Consider the following 22,231-nt stretch of genomic DNA (forward strand, 5'->3'; position numbering starts at 1 on the left):
CCTAAGGAAGGGCAACCCTGTGTTGGGCACATTGGACTCTTTAGTCATCACCTTCAGCTCTACTGTTAGCTTCAGAGTATAGAAAGGTAGGAATTTATGTCAAAGCACAACTTCATGGGATTTCTTTCTTTAACATCACAGTTCCCAGGAGATGGGTTGGTAAGGTTCTTGGATCACAGAATACATGATATTCACTAACCAGATGCTCCAACAGTTCCCTCCCCACTCCACAGTGATTTTGTTGGCCACTTCAATCCCTGGACTACAACCAGAAGGAATGATGTTTCTATCATACAATTTTTCCTTCCTGTCTAGGTTCCAGGGCCTGTAACAAACATATGGTACCCTGTCTGTCTCTCATGGGATTCTGTTCACAGCCCAGCTGAGACAACAGCTTAATTTTACTTCACAAATCCATTCAATAGTATAAAACAGGGCTGTATAAAAGATTATGAAACATAAACAAAAACTGGTGATTGAAGGCAAGAGAGGCTTCTGGGGGTGGGCAGCTCCAGTTAGCAGGCAGCCACAAGAGGACTAGAACTCAAGATCTCTGGAAGCTGCTAAATAGGACAAAGGCAAGTCACCTGCCTCTGACTCCTCATGTAAATCAGCACACCATATCACAGAGTATCCACAGCTCCCAGTGTTCAGCCCCTTTCCTATACATAACTGAATCCCAGACCTGTTTTCTTCATTCATGATAGCATCGAGGCATGATGCTTGGCATGACAGGCAGCACTGTGTAATGAACAGAACACTGGATTTGAAGTCAGGAGACCTGGATTGAATCCTGACTCTTGACATTTACTCCTTATATTAATATTAGACAAGCTATCTCATCTTTGCAATCTCTTTACCATATGGTCCCAACCTATCTTTCCAGCCTTATTCTACATCACTGCCCTCTCAACACTCTAGAGTCCAGCCAAGCTGACTTCCTTACTATTCTTCAGGTGTGACATCCTATCTTCTTTCTCTATGCCTCTGCCTAGGCTGATGTGTAGAATGATCGCCTTCCTCACCCCACCCCCACCCCAATCTCTTGGAATCGTTCGTTTTCTTTAAAGCTCACCTCAAATGCCACCTTCTACAGGAGATTCTTCCTTCACTCCCAAGTTGCAAGTGAGTCACCACAATATTATCTTATATTGATTTGGCAAATGCTTTATTTATGTGTACAATAGAACACAGGCTCCTTGAAGGCTGAGACTATTTTTCTATTTGCTTTCTTTTCTCTAGATCCCTGTTCAGTAATTAGCAGGTATCAGGTACTTCATCTTCATGAAAATTTAGTGACTTATTAATAAGAAGATACTCAATATTCAACTGATCATCTACATAAATATTATTGATATAAATGTGAGTTATGATTCCAAGATCAACTCATCTCAATTCTCTAAGCCAGTAGTTTCTACTTTTTTGATCACGTACCTCACTAGCAAAATTCTTTTAGGAAATTCTGCAAATTTGTATTTGTAGTGCTACCTATAATTTTTAAAGGATGAGAAAAAGAAAATAATATTTGATTCTATAAGAAGTAACTAGAATTTACTTAATATGGCAATAACAGTCTGACTTATGCTTTGGAAAAACTCCTTTGACAGACTTACAGAAGATGATTAGAGTGGGGAGAAGTTTAAAGTAAGGAGACCAGTTTGGAGACCACTATACTTGTCCAGGTGAGAGATAATGGGAGTCTGAACTAGGATGGTGGCTGCCTGAGTGAATGGAAATAAGGTGATTACTGCTAGGGATGACACGGAAATATACCAAGATTTGGCAGCTAATTGAATGTGTGGGGTAACGAAAATGAAGAGATAAAGATAACAATCAGGTTGTGAACTTGGGTGACAGGAATGATGGTGGTACCCTTGATAGTAATATGGAGTTTTGGAACAGGAGTGAGTTGGAGGGGGAAAACCTCTAATCTGCTACAACTTATCTATACCTGCTTATCCTTTATGACTTATTCTTTTCAACTCAAAATGAAAAGGAACAAGGTGGCGTTCTCATTCACTAATCACTTCCCTGGAGCACAAAGCTGACCTTCCATTGGGTACCTCTCACAACCACCAGTTGATCTGGGGGGACAGTAAGTGAGTATACTGGCAGAGGTGAATTTTCCAAATGGCACCTTACACAGATGTAGCTGTGGATGCCAGGAGGAGTCCATACCCAGCTCAAAAAGGAGGAGGAAGGGAGGTTAGGAGCTAGCAGAGTGGAAGGATAGAGTAAGTGAATTTAGGGAGGTGAGATTAGGTTTTATTGTGTTGAACATAAGTCCTAGGAATGCCAGTAACAAGGAGGGTGAGATATGACCCACCTTTCCATCCTAATTGGTTGATTATATACTCCTTAGGGGCAGTTCATGGTCCCTCCAAGAAGCCCTACTCCCATTTCTTATATCATTGCTCTAAACTGCCAGTAATTCTAAATTCCTAACACAATATCCACCCTCTTGATACACTTTGACAGGCAGCACTGTGTAATGAACAGAACACTGGATTTGAAGTCAGGAGACCTGGATTGAATCTTGACTCTTGACATTTACTCCTTATATTAATATTAGACAAGCTATCTCATCTTTGCAATCTCAGTTTCTTCATCTGTAAAATGAGGATAAAAATAATGGTACTACCTACCTCACAGTTTTGTTGTGAGGTACTATAGAAATGTAAACTGGCATTATTTTCAAGAAAGTCCAGTGTAGTAGAAAGCACATGGTACTAAGAAGCAGGAAACCTGGATTCTAATCTGAGCTCTTTTACTAACCAGTTGTGTGAACTTGGAAATGTCACTTCTCTACTCGGGGCCCATATTTCCCGATTTGTGAAATGATGTAACTAGATGAAATGACCTCTAAGATCTTTTCCTGATCTAATACTGAATGTTCAGAGCTTTTGCTTATAGAACAACTCAAGGACAAGTAAAATGTCTGCTTCATACTGTACAGCCAACAAACAGGATAGGGGACACTGCTGAATATGAGCTTTAAGAACACACTTAAAATTACTGGCTTAAAATTAGATCTGTCCAGACCTACTTACAAAAGCCAAAATGTGCTGGGAGACTTAAAGATAATGCCATTAGGATTCAGTGCAATTCCAGTCTTTTGGAATAACAATATTTTTGCAGTACTAGTTATGGTAGACTAGGTATTTTTCTCTTTTCCAATCTCCTGACCGATGTACTTGAAGTCCTCATGTAACCTGCTTACATAATAATAATGATGGGAGGCCAGAAAGTCAAACTGGGTTAATTCCAGCTTCTTTAGCACTAGACCTCATGATCATTCCCTGGGCCCTACAATCCATAAGCTATGTATTATTATGACATATGCAAAAACTTATCATCATCAACAACAACAACATTTATAAGAGGGGATTAAATTCCTGTCTATATTAAGTAAAGGTCTGCTCAAGAGGCAGCAGATGGCAAGGGAGAATTTTCTGTGTTTGTATTCCTTGTGTGTATGTTTTTGTGTGTATATTGTTTAGTGTATATGTGTGTGCTATGGTTATTAATTTATATCTATGTGTGTGGTAGCACCATTTGGGGGTTTTTAGCTGCATTATGTCATTTCTGCTGAAATTCCATTTTCTCCTTTTAAATAAATGTTTTGTTGATGTACACATTTTTAAATCACTGTTACTTCTCAATGACCAGACCCACCCCCTCCATACAATACAACCTTTTCCTATAATAGTCAGTGAAAAATCGTTTAAGTACCCACTATGTGCTAGGTACTGTGCTAAATGTTAAATAAAGAAGTATAGTTAAGTAAAACAAACCAACACATAAGCCATTTTTATAATGCATGCCTCATTCTGTATCTATAATCTCCCACCTTTCCACTAAGAGGAAGGAGATATGTCCCCCTGTAAGTCTTCTCAACTCAAAATGAGTCACTATATCCTTTAAAATTCTGATTTCTTTCAAAATTATGTTTCTTTATTCTATTGCCCTCATTGCCTACATTTATTGTCCATTGGACAACAAGGCATTAATAGGTAGGGAGGAATGGGGAATGAGATAGTCAATCTAATGTACCATCTTTCCAAATTGGGCATTTTTTGACTTGGTTCCATCACAACAAACTAGTGAGATAACTAGAAAATTGGGTCATTAAAGGTACTGGGTTATTAGAACCATATTTATTGGTTCCCTATCACCTATATAATAAACTCAAATTCCTCAGGATGGCATCCAAGGCCCTTTACAATATGCTTCTAACCTACTTTTCTAGACTTCTTTCCCATTACTCCCCCTCATGAACCTTAAATCCTAGTAAATATGGGTTTCTCAGACTTTCTTGAATAACCCTATACTTTTTTGCCTCTATACATTTGCTCAGTCTTTTTCCTTTGCTTGGAATTCCCTCTCTATACTTATTCAATACTTAAATTCTGCCCTTCTTCAAGACACAGCTCAAATATTCCTCTACAAAACGCTTTCTAAAAAATAGTATAGTACAATGGAAAGATCATTGGTCTCATGGTCAGAAAATCTGAGTTCAGATGTGGGCTCTGACTTCCACTAGTATGTGACTGAGCAACTCATTTCATTTCTCTGTGCCTCAGTTTCTTCATCTTTAAAATCAGTATAGTAATATTTGCAGTTCCTACCTCACAAGATTATCGTAAAGAAGGTACAGGCAAATATCAAAACATTACACAAATGTTGTTTGTTGTTATCATCCAAGCAGATGTTCTTCTGAAAGAGTTTCCTCTTCTGAATCCCCACAGTTATTCCTATGCCTGTGTTATCTCCACAGCTAGAATGTGAATTGCTTGATGGTAGGTATGTTTCCTTATTGCTGACTCCCTTCAGCACCTTGGACAGGGCCTAGCACATTAGTAAGAGCTAAATGAACATCTGATGAATTACTATAGAATATGGACTTCACCTTGAGCTTTTTATCAGAGGACCCTGCATGAGTAGCATCAGAGAGCTGTTATTTCCAATCTTTTTTACCCTGAGAACAGGAAGTGAAGTCAGAGACTTCTGCATGAATGGTTTGGCAGTCCTGATTACCTCTGATGGTTCAAACCTTTTCTGGAGTCTTCAGCATTGCTGGGCGCTGAAGCAGCAGGGAACCAAGCTTGTTTCAACTTTTTCCTCTTAACAAACTGCTATGAATTGCTACAGCAGGCACAATGCCATCTGCATTTACCTTTTTTTAATCACACAATAGAACACTCTGTGCAAAATCGGGGGTAATTAAAAACAAAATATATCACCCAGAGGCTTATTTTTACCACCAAAAATAAAAGCGAGGCCCCATTTTGAGCCAAAATGACTTGATCCTTCCAAAAACCTCCTGCAAAATAAATACCCTGTTTGTTCTATGAATGCTGCTCAGGCAGGCTGCTGCTACATACCCACCATGGGACTACTGTCTACAACTGAACTGTCTTCATTGTAGGAAGTAGGGACAGGGAACTTCACAATTTAGTGGACTAGATGTCACCTAAATTTTTATCATTCATTATCTATAAATGGGAAGACAGAATGGTGGGGGAGTAAGTAATATGTGCTGTGATACCTCTAGTACCATTTTCAATGAAGTCTAGGAAATTTCCTTTATTCTGAGCCTCAATTTCTTCATCTGCAGAATGGAGACAATAACACATGTATTCTCTACTTTGCAGGATTTTTGTGGGAAAAAAATCACTTTATAAACCTTTAAATGCTATAGAAACAGGAACTGCTGCTTTTATTGTTGTTAGTGGAGTAAGGCAGAGAAGCTGAAAGAAAAGAAAGGTTACCCATAAGCATAAGGAATACAGGGTCTGAATAAGTATACTTAGAATCATGAAATATTAAAGCTTAGAAGAGACCTCAAAATTCATGTAGCACAACTCTTTACCACTCCCATTTTACAGATGAGGAAATTGAGTCCCAAAGAAATAATTTGTCTTGCTCAAGGTCACAAAGTCAAGAGTAGAGCTGAGACTAGAACCCAGTTCTTCTAAGAACCATCTCAGTGTTTTTCCAACTTCACCCATACTCACTGCTCTACAATGGTTTTAGATATCAGTCTGTCAGTCAATTAGCATTAAGCCCTACTATGTGTCAGTCACTGGGTTAAGTGATGGGGATACAAAAAAAGTAAAAAAAAAAAAGTCCTTGGTCTCAATGAGTTCACAGTGTGTGTCATACCCTTAAGGGACCTCAGGTTAACCTGACAGGTGAGACTGATGGGAAAGGGGAAGAAAGAACGGCACCAGTGATGTGAAAGCTCCATGGGAAAGCTACTTGTGGTTTGTCTATCAACATCAAAAATTCACTGTGCAAGGCAGGCAATCTCCAGAAAAATTAGCAATGGTTATTTCCAGCAAATGATAATTACAATGCACAGTGGGAAACAAAGGAACACCAATCCTGGTGCTGTAACTCATGTAACTATAATGCCTAACATTTTTATAACAATATTTCCACTCTTAAAGATATAGTGAAAATGTCACAATTTATCATTAAGAATATCAGCATAAAGCAGCTATCCACCACAAGACATAATTGAGTTCTTCTGAGCTTTTCACAACACCAGGCTTGTCCGGTGGTTGCCATAAATATTGATTGTGTAATATTCCTTAGTAATGGGAAATAGCCAATAAAATCACATCTGGAAAATTAAAAGTGATCTTAGAATGAAGGTTTCTCCTCCCCTTCCTATTCAATTCAAAATGAAATTGGAACATTCCATATTGAAAGTGACCCCTGACTCCACAGTAATTAACTTCCCAACATTATTTCCTTTTACATGGTAAAGATATTTCTATTTTAAGAAGTGCTGGAAAGAATTCTTTTATCCTCTTCATAGATGAAACTCTGTCATGAGAAGGGGACCTCCAGTTTAGTCATTTTCTGTTTCCTGGAGAGGAGCTCTAGCCATACCCTGCTCCAACCCCAGTTAGAATGTTTACAATGATTCAACACAACCATCTTTCCATTTGGCTACACTGAACTCGAAAGCCAAAGACATTGATAGTATATCATAGGAAGAAGGACCTCTGTAACATTTCTGAGTTGAGAGAACACAAAAAGGCACTATCACGTTAATCAAGTCACTTAACCTCTGTAGGCCTCAATTTTTTTTTCATGTATAAAATAAAAAAAAATGGACAAGATATAGCAACTCCTAAATTCTGTTCTATTTAATTCATCAAGGTTTTCTTAAGCATCTACTGCATATCTGTCAGGTGTTATAGGTGCTAGGAAACAAATGTAGAAATGGGAAAAAAAACCCATCTTTAAGGAGCTGACTCCTTTCCTTTACTGGGAAAAAATGTAGAGTTCTTTCTAGATCTAAGTTCTAGGAGCTATGTAAATCAGAATAAAAAATTTCCTACCATCACTTTCTTTCCTTTTCTATCACTGTCCCACACCTATCCCTGTCACTAAGTATATATTTTCACTCTTTAGAGAAACCAAGAAAATAGAATGCTCATAGAATCATGGGTTGTAGAACTGGAAGAAAACTTAGAAATTATTGAGCTCAACTTATTCATTTTACAAGTGAGCAAACTGAGGCCCAGAGAAATTAGAGGCTATAGGGGTACTAATTAGTATATTAGGGATTCAAGCCCATGTGTCTTGACTATAAATACAAAGCTCTTGCCACTCTCCTAAGGTGCAAATATAATCTTTTGCCCCTCAACTTAGAGTCAATAGACAAACCAGACTAGACATCACCTTACCAAACTGCTGTGGTATAAAGAACATGCACCCAAATGGAGAAACTCCACTTTTCCCCAAAATGCCAAAGTCTCAAGCCCACACAGTCCCCAGTGACCATAGCAGCAAAGCTAGAGAAGACTGAGGACCAGAGACCAGAATCAATGAACCACATGGACAAAGCACATGTTATAGCAATGCTTGGCACAGGCCTCTATCTGGTATTAAAGAAGGATTAAAAGAGACCACAAGGTCACTTTGTACTTTTAAAACATAACATAACCAGCAAGCATGTTCCTCAAACCTTTCTTTCTTTCACCCTCCTACCCAATAAAGGTAAACTTTGAGTCCTTGAAGGAATATACCAATAGTTCACATTAGCCTTCTGTTTGATAACTTGGTGTGGCTGAAAGGTAACAGACTGCATTGTACCAGTTCCATTGACAGCTTGAAAAGACATTGGAAGGATGCAATGTAGAGAATCTGTAATTTGTTAATTGGCCAAATGAATTGATTGCTATTTCTTTACATCTTGGAAAAGTAAGAGATGGGATGTTCATAAAAGTTATCTCTAAAGTGTGTTAAGATCATTGTAACAGTGTGCATTCTAAAGAGATATGGGTAGATTCCAAGGACAGGTAGGTAAGAACAAAGACATTTAACATATTCTTGCTATGGAGAAGTACGTGTGCCACTTATGTGATGTACTGTCTCAGTATGTTGTGCTTATAAAAAAATAAATTTCTAGAAGCATTTCATAGACCTTTGAACTCTTCATCCAGATGTCTGTGCCTGAGCAAATGAGTGGAGACAGCTGATATCTTTTTTTAATGTGCTTCATGGGCACAAAATCTAATATGTTGACTGGTTAGGGATGTTGAAATAGTGGGGTGGGTGAGCTGTTGTGTAAGTAGGAGTAGGTCCCTATTGAAGACACTTAAACCTGAGGCCTTAAGATTTTGGTTTAAAGTAAATAGGATGAAATCTGAGTTTTGGGGGCTGGAACTTGCTTATGTAGAGAGGAGAAATATAGGACAGCCAGGACAATGACTTACCAAAGGTATCCTCATCTCAGAGGAAAATCATATGTTTCTTGGCAAAAATCTTGTCCTGTGGTTATTCTGACAGGTGGCCTACCCAATAAGTCCTACAAAGAAGTCAAGTCTAAAGACTCCTGGGGAACTTTGTGTGAACAAAGAACATTTTCCAAAAAACATCCAATCTACCTAGCCCTTACATATAGTCTTCTTTGTGGACCCTGAATGTGGGCATTGACCTCATTATGAGGCCAAAGCAGATATGGCTGATGACCCTATGCTGGAACCCTCAATCCCACTCCAACCACCTCTCACTAAAAGCAACCCTGTGTTTCTCCACCTTCACCAAAGAATTACTACAGTTCCTTTGCTCTCCTGAGAAAAGTGGACAAATCCTAAACGCTATTTTATTTCAGGTCCTTGAACCTTCCTTGTAGATACCAAATTTGCCCTGGGAAAACCCATGCCCACAGAGACATGACCTGTGCTGGGTGCTGCAGCTAAGCTCTGAATTGGGTCTTGGCTCATCCAAATTTCTCCAACGGCTTTCATAAACAGGGCTTAGGCAGGATTGTGAGGCATCTGGACAGAAGGAAAATACTACTCACAATCAGACTGTGGTCACGCCCCATGGTGATGACTGTCCTATTCACTGTGCGAAGCAGCTGAACCATGATTTCTTGGATATGATGGTAAGTTGACACCTGTAACATAGAAATAGGCACCTACATGAAAATCAGAGCTACATATCCATTAAGTTACTTTTTAAATTCAAGTTTTATTGATATATTTTATTTTTTACATCACAGACATTTCCAGATATGCTACCAATAATCTCGGGTTGGCTACTGTATATATTGTTTCCCTGATTCTGCTTCCTTCACTCCACATCATCCTGTATGTCTTTTCAAGTATTCCTCAGTTCTTCATATTAATAACTTTTTATGGGGCAATAATAATCTATTATATTCACATGCTACAATTTGTTCATTTTGTATAAAACTGAGTAGAGCCTATAATTCCACTCTTGTTACCTTTGTAAAGAAAGCATAATTTAAGATATGATCTCCTAAAACAATGATGAACTTTGGCATACTGCACAGCTTTTATAAAAGGACCCAATCAATCTAGTAGTTATATGTTGCTGGTATTGTGGCAGCTTTTCTTTGTGATAAGATAAGGTTGTAGGGGTTGGAGGGGGAATGATGAGTATATTTAGAATGAACTGATATAAAAAAAAACAAAAGGCATCAATTAAAAATCAATGGTACTGGTTACATGATGAATTATTCAAATGGGAGACAAATCTAGGGGAGTCACAAGTTTATTAGACAGTAAAAATATGGAAGAAAATAGGGATAAGGACTGTACTTTGATGTCCTTGATATGACAAACTCTCTGAGCCAATACAGGGCAGCATCTTCCATGAAAACTATAGTCTGAGAGAGTTGTCTAGAACACTAAAAGGTTAACTGATGTGCCAAGGGTCATATGGCTAGTAGGTACCCATGGCAGGACTTGAACCCAGGACTTCTTCACTCAAAGTCAGCTCTATCAAGATGCTATGATGCTGCTCTCACGGATGACAATATCCAAGAAAAAATCCACTCACTTATTTGGAGGTTTAACAAGTAGTGACTTTAGTGTAGAGTAATCTCATTGATGTGAGCACGACTTCCAATGTGATAGATTACAATTCGCCCACATTTTTTCATTTTATTTAATTTTTGCCCATGTCCTACCATAAAGTATCCACAGAATATCTGCCTAACTCACTGAAGGCCCTCCTCTAGGTCTTTTAAAATTCTGTGGATACCCATGTTCCACTAGGGCTGTCAGTCTGTTCAAGCACAGGCTTGGTAAATGATTGTGTCTGTTGTCTGAGGACTGCCCTAGCTAGATAGAGAAGAGGTTATCATGAATAAGTAGATTGTCCTCTAGGTGATGGAAATTTGTTCAAAGAATTCAATCACAATGTAAATCTTCAAATAGCATTTATTCACAATATTGAAACTAGAAACAGCACTAGTTATGAATAAACCCTCCAAGGACAAGCACCAAAGGGAAGAATCTAATTAGAACAAGAGGTTATGGCTAGAGAGTGGCGGAAGTGGCCTTGACCAAAATCAGCTGCTCCTCAACACTAAAAACACTGAAATAGGGTATGTCTTTTAAAAAAAAGGGAAGGAAAATACTGACAGGAAACTCTTTTCAGGAAATACAGACATGTATACAAAAACGTTCATAAAAGTATTAATTATGCTGTGATTTCTTTAAAGCTGAAAACAAAATATGTGTCCTGCATCTGGGGAATGGCTAAACAAACTATGTTCTATAAATGCCATGTAATATGATTATACAATAAGGAAAGATAAATAAACAACTCAGAGAATGTAGAAATATGATACAGTAAAGCAACCTGAAGAAAGCAGAACAGAAAGACAAACATGCACAATGGTTATATCAATGTGAATGAAGTTGATATGGAAAGGCAACCAAACTGATCAAATGTAATGGCTAAAATTAATATCATTTTATTAAATCAAAGGGCACATCCATTCTATTAACAATAAATATAACTACTCTTTGGGAAAATGTTCTTTGCAGAGAGAGTTATGTGGATGCTTGCTGAGGAGGAGCTGTTATATTAAATTGTTTTAAAAAGAAAATTAACAAAATAAATAAGTAGGTAAAATGAGGCCATCATATAATAAATAGATAATTTGGGGTAAAATGAAATGAAGAAAAATGTCCAGAAGGAAAGAAAAAAGACTACAACTTCACTATTTGAAGGCAGAAGGGATATAGCACAAGACTTTCCAGAGTGGTTAAGAATGACAATAAGATATATAGCAGTAGTCTTGAAACCTATAAGACTGGAACTGGGACTACTAAAGGAATAATTCATGAAGAACTTGAGAACTGATAACAGAAAAGATGGTGGAAAATATCAATGAAGCAGTGGACTGTCATAAAAGCAGAGTCACTTAGGGTGAAAGAAATAAGCAAAGGCAGAAAAAGACAGAATAGAGCAAATTTTTTTAAAAGAGTAAATTTCAAATCTTTGAATTTTTATAATCCAATGTGGCAAGACTAGAGTAGAGAGTTTGAATAAATAATCTGAGAATTAACAGTCTTCTAGAAAATTAAAAAAAAAAACACAAAGTGTTGTTGCCATATCTCAAGGTAAATGAGAAAATTACACTGGAATTACTGAAAATAGAAAAACAAATCAGAAGAATTCATGGGATATCCATAGGACAGCACTCCAGGTTTAATTCAAACAGAAATGTAGTAGCCAGATATCAGAGGTTCAGTATCAAAGAGAGAGTCTTATGAGCAGACAAGAAAAAGCAATTTATTTATCATATATGGAATGTGATATAGAAAATGATTGAAAATTGCACTCTCAAAGCACCTATTCTACAAAATTGAACATATTCCAACATGAGAAAAAATGGTTCAAAAAGGCTAGAAAAAATTTGAGGGGGAAGGAGTAATGTGAAGTATGCAGGAGACGGGACTGAGAAATACAGAACTTGGAAGAGATTAGACATGTAAATTAACCAAGGATCTGAAATATAAGAACAGTTAAAATATAATATAAACTTTCATTCAGACAAGTGAAGGATAACATAGTACTTCCATATTATAATAAGCTAATAATAAGCTTTTAAATCATACCTAGTGTAAGGGTCACAGAAAATAGAAAGGCTAGGAATTTTAGGGAAGAATCTGTTGGAAAGGCAAATAATAAAAACAAATCATGAGGTGGACTAAATGGAAATCAGGGGAGGTAGGAAGAAGTAAAATAATATTTCTTGGATTCTATAACCTCAAATGAAGGATAATCAAAGAAAAAAAATTGGGATTCAGTAAAAGAAAGCATTTCCTAATGTTAACGATTATAAAAGCAGACTAACTAGATCTATCTTTGTTAGGTATTGGAGTGGGAGAAGGGATTATTATTATATTATTACAAAGTAGGATAAGCTTCATCTGTATTTTGATGAGAGAGGATAGGTATTAATTGATGGAGTAAGGATGAGCTGTTAAAAATCAAAGTTACCCCAATACCTTGTCATGCTAAGAGAGAGAGAGACAGACAGAGACAGAGACAGAGAGAAAGAGGGAGAGAGAGAGACAGAGAGAGACAAAGAGAGAGAAGTAATTTAACAGTAAATATATATACATATATGTATACATATATCTACTGGAATATTAATGGACTGAATTCAATAATAAAAATAAAGCAAGTTGGAGAATGGATTTGAAAATAAAACCCAGTAATTTGCTGCTTGCAAGAAACTCACCTAAAATATAGACTCGAAGATTCTAAGAACTGGATTGAAACCTATCATGTTTTGATTGATTTTTTTTGAAGACCAGGAGTTACATTCATCATACTGGATGAGAAATTAACAACAAGAAAAACAAGCAAGGAACACTACTTTATGATTAAAAGCACCATAGTAATTAAACAATATCAATATTAAACATGTGTATTTGATGGCATAACAAGTAAGATCTTTGAAGAAAAGCTAAGATTTTTTAAAGCCTAGAAAAAAGTAAGACAGGAAATTGTAGGTTACTTTAATATTATTTGTCGGAGCCTGACAACTTCTATAGAAAAAAATTTTAAAGATGAAATTATACAATTTTACAGAATGCTGAGAAAACAATCTGATAGAACTAGGGAAAATTATAAATGGGAGTTTTAAGGAATATATAAATTTCTCAGATCCCCATGGAACTAACACAAAAACTGATCACATATTATGGTCACACAAACAAATGCAGAGAGGTAGAAATCTTAAACACAACCCTTACAAACTATAATGTAGTAAAAATTGCAAACAAGAGAAATACCAAAAGATTATTCAGATGTAAATAGAGACAAAAACGTCCTTAAAAAGTAACTGGATCAAAGACCAAATTGCAGGAACAATGACAAATTATATTAGAGAATGATCATGAGAAGACAGCACACCAAAATACATGGTGTACAACTAATCCAATTCTTAGAAGAAGAAGAAAATATATATATATATATATATATATATATATATATATATCTCAATACTGAGGGGGCAAAAAGGAAGGATGAATGAACTAATCATACAATTAAAGAAAACTAATGAATCAATAAGCCTAAAATGAACATAAAAGTTGTTAAAAATTAAAAGTAATATAAGTCAAATAGAAAATAAAGTTATTGAACTAATAAACCAAAGAGCTATTTTTAAAGACTTACAAATGATGAACTATTAGCTAATTTCATTTTTAAAGAAAAGAAAGAAAAAAATACTGACTAACTAAATAAAAAAGAAATAAGAAACACATAGAAATAAAATTTTCAATTATTTTAAAAATAACATACTGAATAATATAGTCAAAAACCAAAATATAAATGAAACGAATCAACAGCCACACAAAAACATTAACAAAGCAATATACATAATCTCAGAAACAGGAATTAGGCAAAGCCACAAATGAAATCTCAAAGGAAAAAACTTTAAATTCCAGATAGACTTTCAAATGAATTCCAACAAACATTTAAAAAACAAGTAATCTCTATGCTGCATAAACTATTTCAAATTGAGAAAGAAGATACTACCAAACTTTTTCTATAAGAAAAACACAAACCTGATTCACAGAATAGGTGATAAAGCAGAGAAAAAGAACAATAAATGAATATTGCTAATGAATATTGATACAAAAGCATTAGATAAAATGCTGGCAAAGATATAATAGCCACATATCCAAAAATCTATTCCTTATGGCAAAGCTGGATTTATATCCAGAATAAATGAATGGCTACAGATTTGAAATATAATTAACATAATAAATCTTACTAATAACAAAAACTACGTGGTTATGTCAATAGATACAGAAAAAGTCTTCAATAAATGTATCTTTCAATTACATTAAATGCACCAAGAAGCACAGGAATGAAAGAACTTTTCCTTAATATGATCAAAAGTATTTATCTAAAATCAAGGGCTAGCATTATTGGGGAGTAATGGAAAAATACTGGAAGCTTTCCCAATAACATTAGGAATGAAGTAAGGATGCCCAATATTACCATTATTATTTTATGCAGTACTAGAAATTCTGGCTACATCAATAAGATAAGAAAAATTAAGCAAATAATTAACGGCAAAGAGGATGCAATAATATCTCTGTTGATAATAAAATAGTTCACTTTGAAAGCTGCAGAAATCAACAAAAATTAATGAAAATAACGAATTGCTCCAATGATACAAAGATATAATCTACAGATTATACAGAAGATATAGATATGTATATAGAAGATACAAAATACAATCTATTTCTTTAGAGTCCTAACAAAAACCAAGAAGAAGAGATAGAAGAAATACCTTTTTAAATAATAAAAATATGCATTAAATATCTGGGAATTAAAAACCAAGGCTCAAAGGACTTCTATAAATACTATTAAAAATCATCTTTGTAGAAATAAGGAAAGACATAATTATGCATAGACATATTCTATGTTCAATGGTACACTGTCCAAATATTACAAAAATAATGATACCACCCAAATTAATCAATAGATTTAATGCTGAAGCATTCAAATTACCAAGAGGATACCCTATAAAATCAGGCAATAACAACTTATTTGATGGACCGAAAGTGTAAGAATATATTAAAAAATGTAGCCTCAACTCAGGGCTACTTCCTCAATTCCTACTCCAACTGGCAGGTTGGCTGACCTGACAATTCCCACTCCCCTCAGCAGCTGCAGCTGACTATTACTATTCAAGGTTCTAAAGGTAACACTGAGGGGCTGGGCTTTTTCCAGTCCTATTGCTCAAGAGCCCTCACCAGGGGACTTTCCTTTGATAATCAGTCAGTAAGCTTAATTTGCTTTTCAAAAGGCTTTTAATAAGTAGGTATAGCAAAGGCAGTTGTTAAAAAAAAAAACAATCTTTGAAAACTTGGGGAACACAAAAAAAGTCTTTGCTCTCAAGGAGTTTACAGTCTAAGGGAGAAGATAATGCCCAAACATCTATGTAATAACTGATGACAATGATGGTTGGTCATTTTTCAGTTATGTCTGACTTTTCGTGATTCCATTTGGAAATTTCTTGGCAGAGATACTGGAGTAATTTTACATTTCCTTTTCATAGATGCTGCTTCATTTTACAGATGAAGAAACTGAGGCAACCAGGGTTAAGTGACTTGTTCAGGGTCACACAGGTAGTAAGTGTCTGAAGCTGGATTTGAACTCAGGAAGAGGAATCTTCCTGACTCCAAGCCTGGCCACTGCACCACCTAGCTGCCCCATGTAATAATAGGTAGTATTTATATAGCACTTTAAGGTCCACAAAGTGATTTTAAAATATTCTCTCTCATCCTCATAACAACATTAAGTTGCTATTATTATTCTCATTTCACAGATAAGAAATCTGTGACAGACATAAGTTAAGTAACTTGCCTTGGTCCAATAGTTCCTAAGTGTTTGAGGCAATATTTGAACCCAGGTCTATCTGACTCTGGGTCCACTGTTCTATACACTGTACCACCTAGATTCCTCACACATGTAGTTCTCTGCTAGGCTCTGAGGACTGGTGCCTTCCTAGTGTCTGGCCTAGGTTTCTTTTACCCCAAGGAGTTGGTCATCCTTTCTGAAATTTTCTTTCCTCAATGTGACTAGTTTGTCCTCAGTGACCTGCTGTTTTAATACACAACACAAAAATATGTTTGATTCTTTCAGCCTACCATGAGATATGTCTGCATGGCATCATCTATTTTTACCCAATGGTCAAAGCTCTTTATTTTTTTTTCAAAATGATTAAGGACATGTTAGTACTTAGCTTACACTTCTGTTAGACTGAATGATGCAACTGAGCTGTCTGAGCCTTCTATGATTAAATGGGATAAGGGGTACAACCTCACCCTTAAGAAAATAAAGAAAAAAGCAAGAATCAAAGTTTGCCATTATCAGATCTAAAATTACATTAGAAAGCAGTAATTATCAAAACTATCTGGTACTAGCTAAAAACAGAAAAGTTGATCAATGCGAAAAATATTCAATTCAATAAACATTTATTAAGTGCCTACTATGTGCCAGGCACTGGGCTAAGACTTTGAACAAAGTACATACAACAATCTAGTCTTTTATAAACTCAAAAACACAAAGTACTGGGGAAATAATTCTTTACTAAAGAAAAACTGCAGGGAAAAGTGAATAGCAGTTTGGCAGAAAACATATTTAGATGAGCATCTTACACCATAAATCAAAATAAATTCAAAACTGGCAAATGAGCTAAATATAAAAAGACATATCATGAAAAACTTTACAGAGAATGGAGTTTTATAGCTCTCACAACTATTGTGAGAGATTTACTTGCTAAGTATCCATAATGTCCAAATAGTCTTAATTAATTATATGGAAATAAAGAGTTTTTGCATAAATAAAATAAATGCAGCTAAAATAAGGAGAAATATAGCCACTGGAAGTTCTTTTTGCAGGAAACCTCTTTGGGCAAAGTCTGACATAAAACATCAACAAAAATGGTCTCCCTCCTCTGCTCTGACTATTGAACTCCCTGGTTTCCTGTAAGCCCCATCTAAAATCCTACCTTCTACAGGAAACTTTCTTTAATCTCTCTTTACTCTAGTGCCTTCTCTCTATTAATTATTTCCTATCTATCCTGTATATAGCTTGCTTTATATGTATTTGTTTGCATGGTGTCTCCCCCATTAGATTGTAAGTTCCTTGAAAGCAAGAACCATCTTTGGCCATTTTTTACATCCCTAGCACTTAGCACAAAAATAGATACTTAATAAATGTTTGTTACTTGATTGGTTTATCTGACACATATCTATAAGATTAAGTGCCATTTTCCAGGGTCAATGTACTTAAACAATCAGTTTTTAAAAGAAGAAATGCAAACTATTAAAGACTTCTAAAGTGCAAAAAATCACTAATAATCAAAGAAATAGAAATGGCAATAACTCTAATATATCTGATATATTATGTCATCCTTACCAAATTGGCAAAGATGGTAAAAGATGGTCAAATTCAATACTGAAGGAAATGTCTTAAAAGAGATAAGCTAATTCATTACTGGCAGAGCTGTGAATTAATCCGAACATGTTGGGGAACAATTTAGAATTATACAATAAAGCTACAAAATAATTTTAACAGACCCAGCAATTCTATTATTGAGTTTGTTCCCCTAAAAGGTTATTAATAACAACAAAAGACCTACCTGTACAAAAATATTCATATTAACACCATTTAAAATTGGAAACAAACCATATGCCAAAGGAATGGCTAAACAGATTGTGGTATATTAATATAATATAATATAATGTTAATGTGTCATGAAGGATGATGAATATGAAAAACTAAAAGAAATATGGGAAGTCTGGGTGTGAAATGATACAGAATAAAAATAAAATAGGAAAGAAGAAGATACAACATTACTACAAGCACATAAGTCAAGACAACTTTAAACAGCAACAAAACTCAGATGAAAAGCAATGCCCCACCCCACTAGTAATTTCATTGGTGTAAGGAATTCCTGGTGAAGAAACTTCCTCCACAGATGCAGGAAGCAACTTGTTTGTAACTTATGTAGTTTAAGACGTTTCTGGGACACTGAGAGATTTGCCTATGGACCTACATGTATGAGAAACAGTTCTCAGAGTGGTTCTATTGACCCCTGGGAGTCCCTAAGGCCCATTCACGGGGTCTGAGAGGTCAAAACTATTTTCACAATAATACTGAGACATTATTTGGCTATTAAAACACTGCCCCCTTTTTTAACTATATGTCTGTGAGAAGCTCTATTTTCTTCATATTTTTCAACAAAAATAACAAATTATAACAGATTTAATGAAGAAGCAGATAAGAGAATACAGTCACCTTCTATGAAGCCAGAAATCAGAGAGATGTGCAAAAGTTTGTAAAATAATGATACTCTTCTCACTACTTTTGGAGAATGCAGTAATTTTTCATAAAATATATGTTATTTATGTTAACATGTAATATATTTGTTATTGTTATTTTAAATAAATTATTAAATATTTTTAGAAAATGACATTTTACTTTCTAATATGGAAAATACGGACAGACATCTGTCAATATTTTCCATATTAGAAATTAAAATGTCATAAACAAAAGCTCTTTGGGCTCCTAAATAATTTTTCAGATTGCAAAGGGATCCTGGGACCAAATAGAGAAAAGGTTTGTAACCTAGTTTTCTTGGCATTATTTAGCTCCCTTTAGTCACTACGCCACACTGCTTCTGGGCAGCTGGGTGGCACAGTGGTTAGAATGACAGGCCTGGAGTCAGAAAGATTCATTTTCCTGAGTTCATATATGGCCTCAGACATTTACTCTGTGTGACTTTGGGCAAGTCACTGAACCCTGTTTGCCTCAGTTTCCACATCTGTAAAATGAGCTAGAAAAGGGAATACTTTTGCCAAGAAAACCCCAAATGGGGTCACAAAGAGTCTGAAACAAATGAACAACACTGCTTCTAACCAACATCAAAACTAACTTATAAAGCGAAAACCAGTATTTTATTATGAGAAACAAAGAACCAATGAAGGATAAACTTGCATATACTACTAGACACGCTCATACTTTTCTGCTCTTTTGTCTATCAAGGGATAATGTTGTTCAGTCATTTTTCAGTCATGTCCAGCTCCTTGTGACCCCATTTGGGGTTTTCTTGGCAAAGATATTGAAGCAGTTTGCCATTTCCTTCCTTTCTCATTTTACAGATGAGGAAACTGAGGTAAATAGGGTTACGTGATTTGCCTAGGGTCACATGACTAATAAGTGCTGAGGTCAGATCTGAACTCACAAAAATGAGTACTCCCAGCTCCAGGACCAACATTCTATCCAGTGTACCACTTCGCTGCAAAAGGCCAATGTGGAGAATTCAAAACTCAATAAACTGGGGTTTTGTACAGTGTGTCAAAACAAAATTTATTAACTAAAAAAAGGAAAAAATCTTGAGTGTTTTTGTCACTCTCTGCCAGTATCCCATGCCCACATTAAGAGGAAAATTTCCCAAGTCTTCAGTGAATATAACTACATGGGAAAGAACAGTTACTTAATGTAGCAGCCTGGGCTTCAAAAAGTGCTGCCTTTCAAAGGCAATGGATGATGGTGAAGATGACAACATAGTAGGAAAATAAGGAAGAAGAAAACAATGAGAATGCTCTCCTTAAGACTCTTCGCAAGTACCTTTAGATGAGTTCACTCCAAAATTCTTCCCTAACATTTGTTTTGTGTATTATTATTGTATATTGTTTATACTTAATGTGTATACTCATGTTGTCTCTTCTCATACAACATAAGCCCCTGGAGGGGCAGGACTATTTCCTTTTCTTCTTTGAACTCCCAGTACCTAGAACAGTGCCTGAAACATAGTAAGTGTTTAATAAAAACTTGTGTATTGATTGAAGATGAAGGCAACATTGATAATGAAAATGAAAAAAAAAACTTACTGAATTGGAAGAAACTTTCCCCTTCAATGGATGTTTCTTAAAATAAAGTACTGATTTGTGCATTATACTATGTTCATGGTAAGAATATTTTAATGAAGTATCTATGTATGATTATTTTTCAATATTTAAATAGTCTTGCCATAAATACTTTTCCTATTTCAATTAAAATAAATTTTATTCATTAAAATTCATTTATTCATTATGATTTTTATTCATTTTCGATAGAATTGCTTTCTTCTTCACAGATCTTTCAAAGTATCAAAGTACTAGGTTAGTAGATTAGGGAAATGTTCTACACATTGTATGCCTATTTTTCAGCAAAGTATTGATCGGGTCTCTCATGGTCCACATGTGGGCTAGATAATAGTAAAGTTACATGGAGTCAGACTGGTTGAATGATAGGACCCAAAGAGCAGTCATTAGCCGGACAGTGTAACTTGGAGGGAGGACTAGAGCGAAGTACCCTAGGGCCCTGCCTGGCCTCTGTGCCGTAAATACTCGAGTCAAAGACTTGGATGGAAGCATAGAATAGAATGCTTGTCAAATTGGCAAGTGACATGAAACTGGAAGGGAGAGCTGACACCACAGAAGCTAGCTGGCATCCAAGATGAGCATGACAGGCTAGCTACAGCAGCGGGGAACCTTTGACCCCAAAGCCAAATATGGCCTTTCAGGTCGTTGGGTACAGCCTTTTGACTGAGTCTAAGTTTTACAGAACAAATTTTTTTATGAAAGGGATTTGTTCTGTAAATTCTGGATTCAGTCAAAGGTCCTCACTTGAGGACCTAGAGGGCCACATGTGGCCTTGAGACTGCAGGTTCCCTGCCCCTGGATTAGGCTTTTTCTGCTTGGTCTCAAGAGGGCAGAGCTAGCAAGAGGTAGAAGTTGTCAAAAGTCAGATTTACTTTGATGTAAGAAAAAACTCCTAAAAACTAGCACTATCTCATGGTAGAGCAGACTGCCTTGGGAGGAAGCAGGTTCCCTTTCAATGGAGGTCTTTAAGTGGATCAAGGGTGTCGGAGAGGAAGCTCCTGTTCAGGTATTAACTGGACTCTAAGGTATCTTCTGACTTTAAACTCCTATTATTCTGTGACTTGGGTAGGTAAATATGACTAAAAAGAAAAATGTCAAAACCGATGGCTAGTTTCATACTGAACACCAGTGAAGTTTTAACATCTGCAGCTGCTCTGCAGAGAATCTATTATTGTTTGAGACTGTCATAAGAAGCCAGTCCTTAATTCTTGCCCCCATGAGGGTAAGGAATTGCTGCATGCAATTATCCTTAAGTAGCTCCTTATTGGAGCCTTAAACATAGGGGTGAGCTGGGAAAGGACTTCGGATTCACAGTGTCCTTAAGTCATGGGGAAGCAAAAGGAAACATCAAAGAGTGAAGTAAGCCTCAGAAATCTTTCTCCTGGGAATGATACTCATAGATTGAAGGACTTCAGAGCAAGAAGCAACCATAGAGGGAACTAGTGGAACCTTTTTTTTTTTTAACAGATGAAGAAACTGAGGGGCAGAATTTGCCCAAGGAGTTAATTTGCCCAAGGTGACACTACTAGCTTAATAACAAAGATAGGACTCAGGTCTCCGGGCTCTTAGTTCAATACTCTTTCCAGTATGATGCAGTATTGACCTAAATACAAGCCACCCCTCTAAATTGAGACACTCATTTCCTCTAGTCTTAGAGAGTTGTCTGGGGCCACTGAGAGATTAAGTGATTTGCCCAGAGTCACCCAGACAGTATGTGTCTGATTCTGGACTTGAACGCAAATCTTCCTGACTCCAAAGCTCACCTTTAATCCACTACTTGATGTTGCCTTTTAAGTGTCCTTAATCTACTTAAAATGCAAGCCAAGTCTCCTCATACTCCAACATTCCCAGCTGATCTTCAGAATTTTCTGGCTGGTATTCAAGGATCTTATCCATCCCTCCCCAGCTCACTCCCCATACTCCTTGCCATTCATTCCTACGAAGGCATAGGTTGTGCGTGCATCATGCTACCTACATGAACCCATATG

The 22,231-nt window shown here is 36.1% G+C and overlaps 1 protein-coding gene across 1 annotated transcript in view; it reads right to left on the reverse strand.

The window, feature by feature from the left end:
- The window catches only part of DOCK2 (dedicator of cytokinesis 2), a 497,074-nt gene that overhangs the window by 254,094 nt on the left and 220,749 nt on the right, over positions 1-22,231 (reverse strand). The window contains exon 27 of the mRNA XM_027841714.1: positions 9,326-9,421. Within this exon, the coding sequence (XP_027697515.1) occupies positions 9,326-9,421 (96 nt within the window). The remainder of the gene's footprint in view (positions 1-9,325; positions 9,422-22,231) is intronic.

The sequence above is a fragment of the Vombatus ursinus genome, unplaced genomic scaffold (genome assembly GCF_900497805.2).
Source record: "Vombatus ursinus unplaced genomic scaffold, bare-nosed wombat genome assembly UNPS02014863.1, whole genome shotgun sequence".
NCBI lineage: Eukaryota > Metazoa > Chordata > Mammalia > Diprotodontia > Vombatidae > Vombatus > Vombatus ursinus.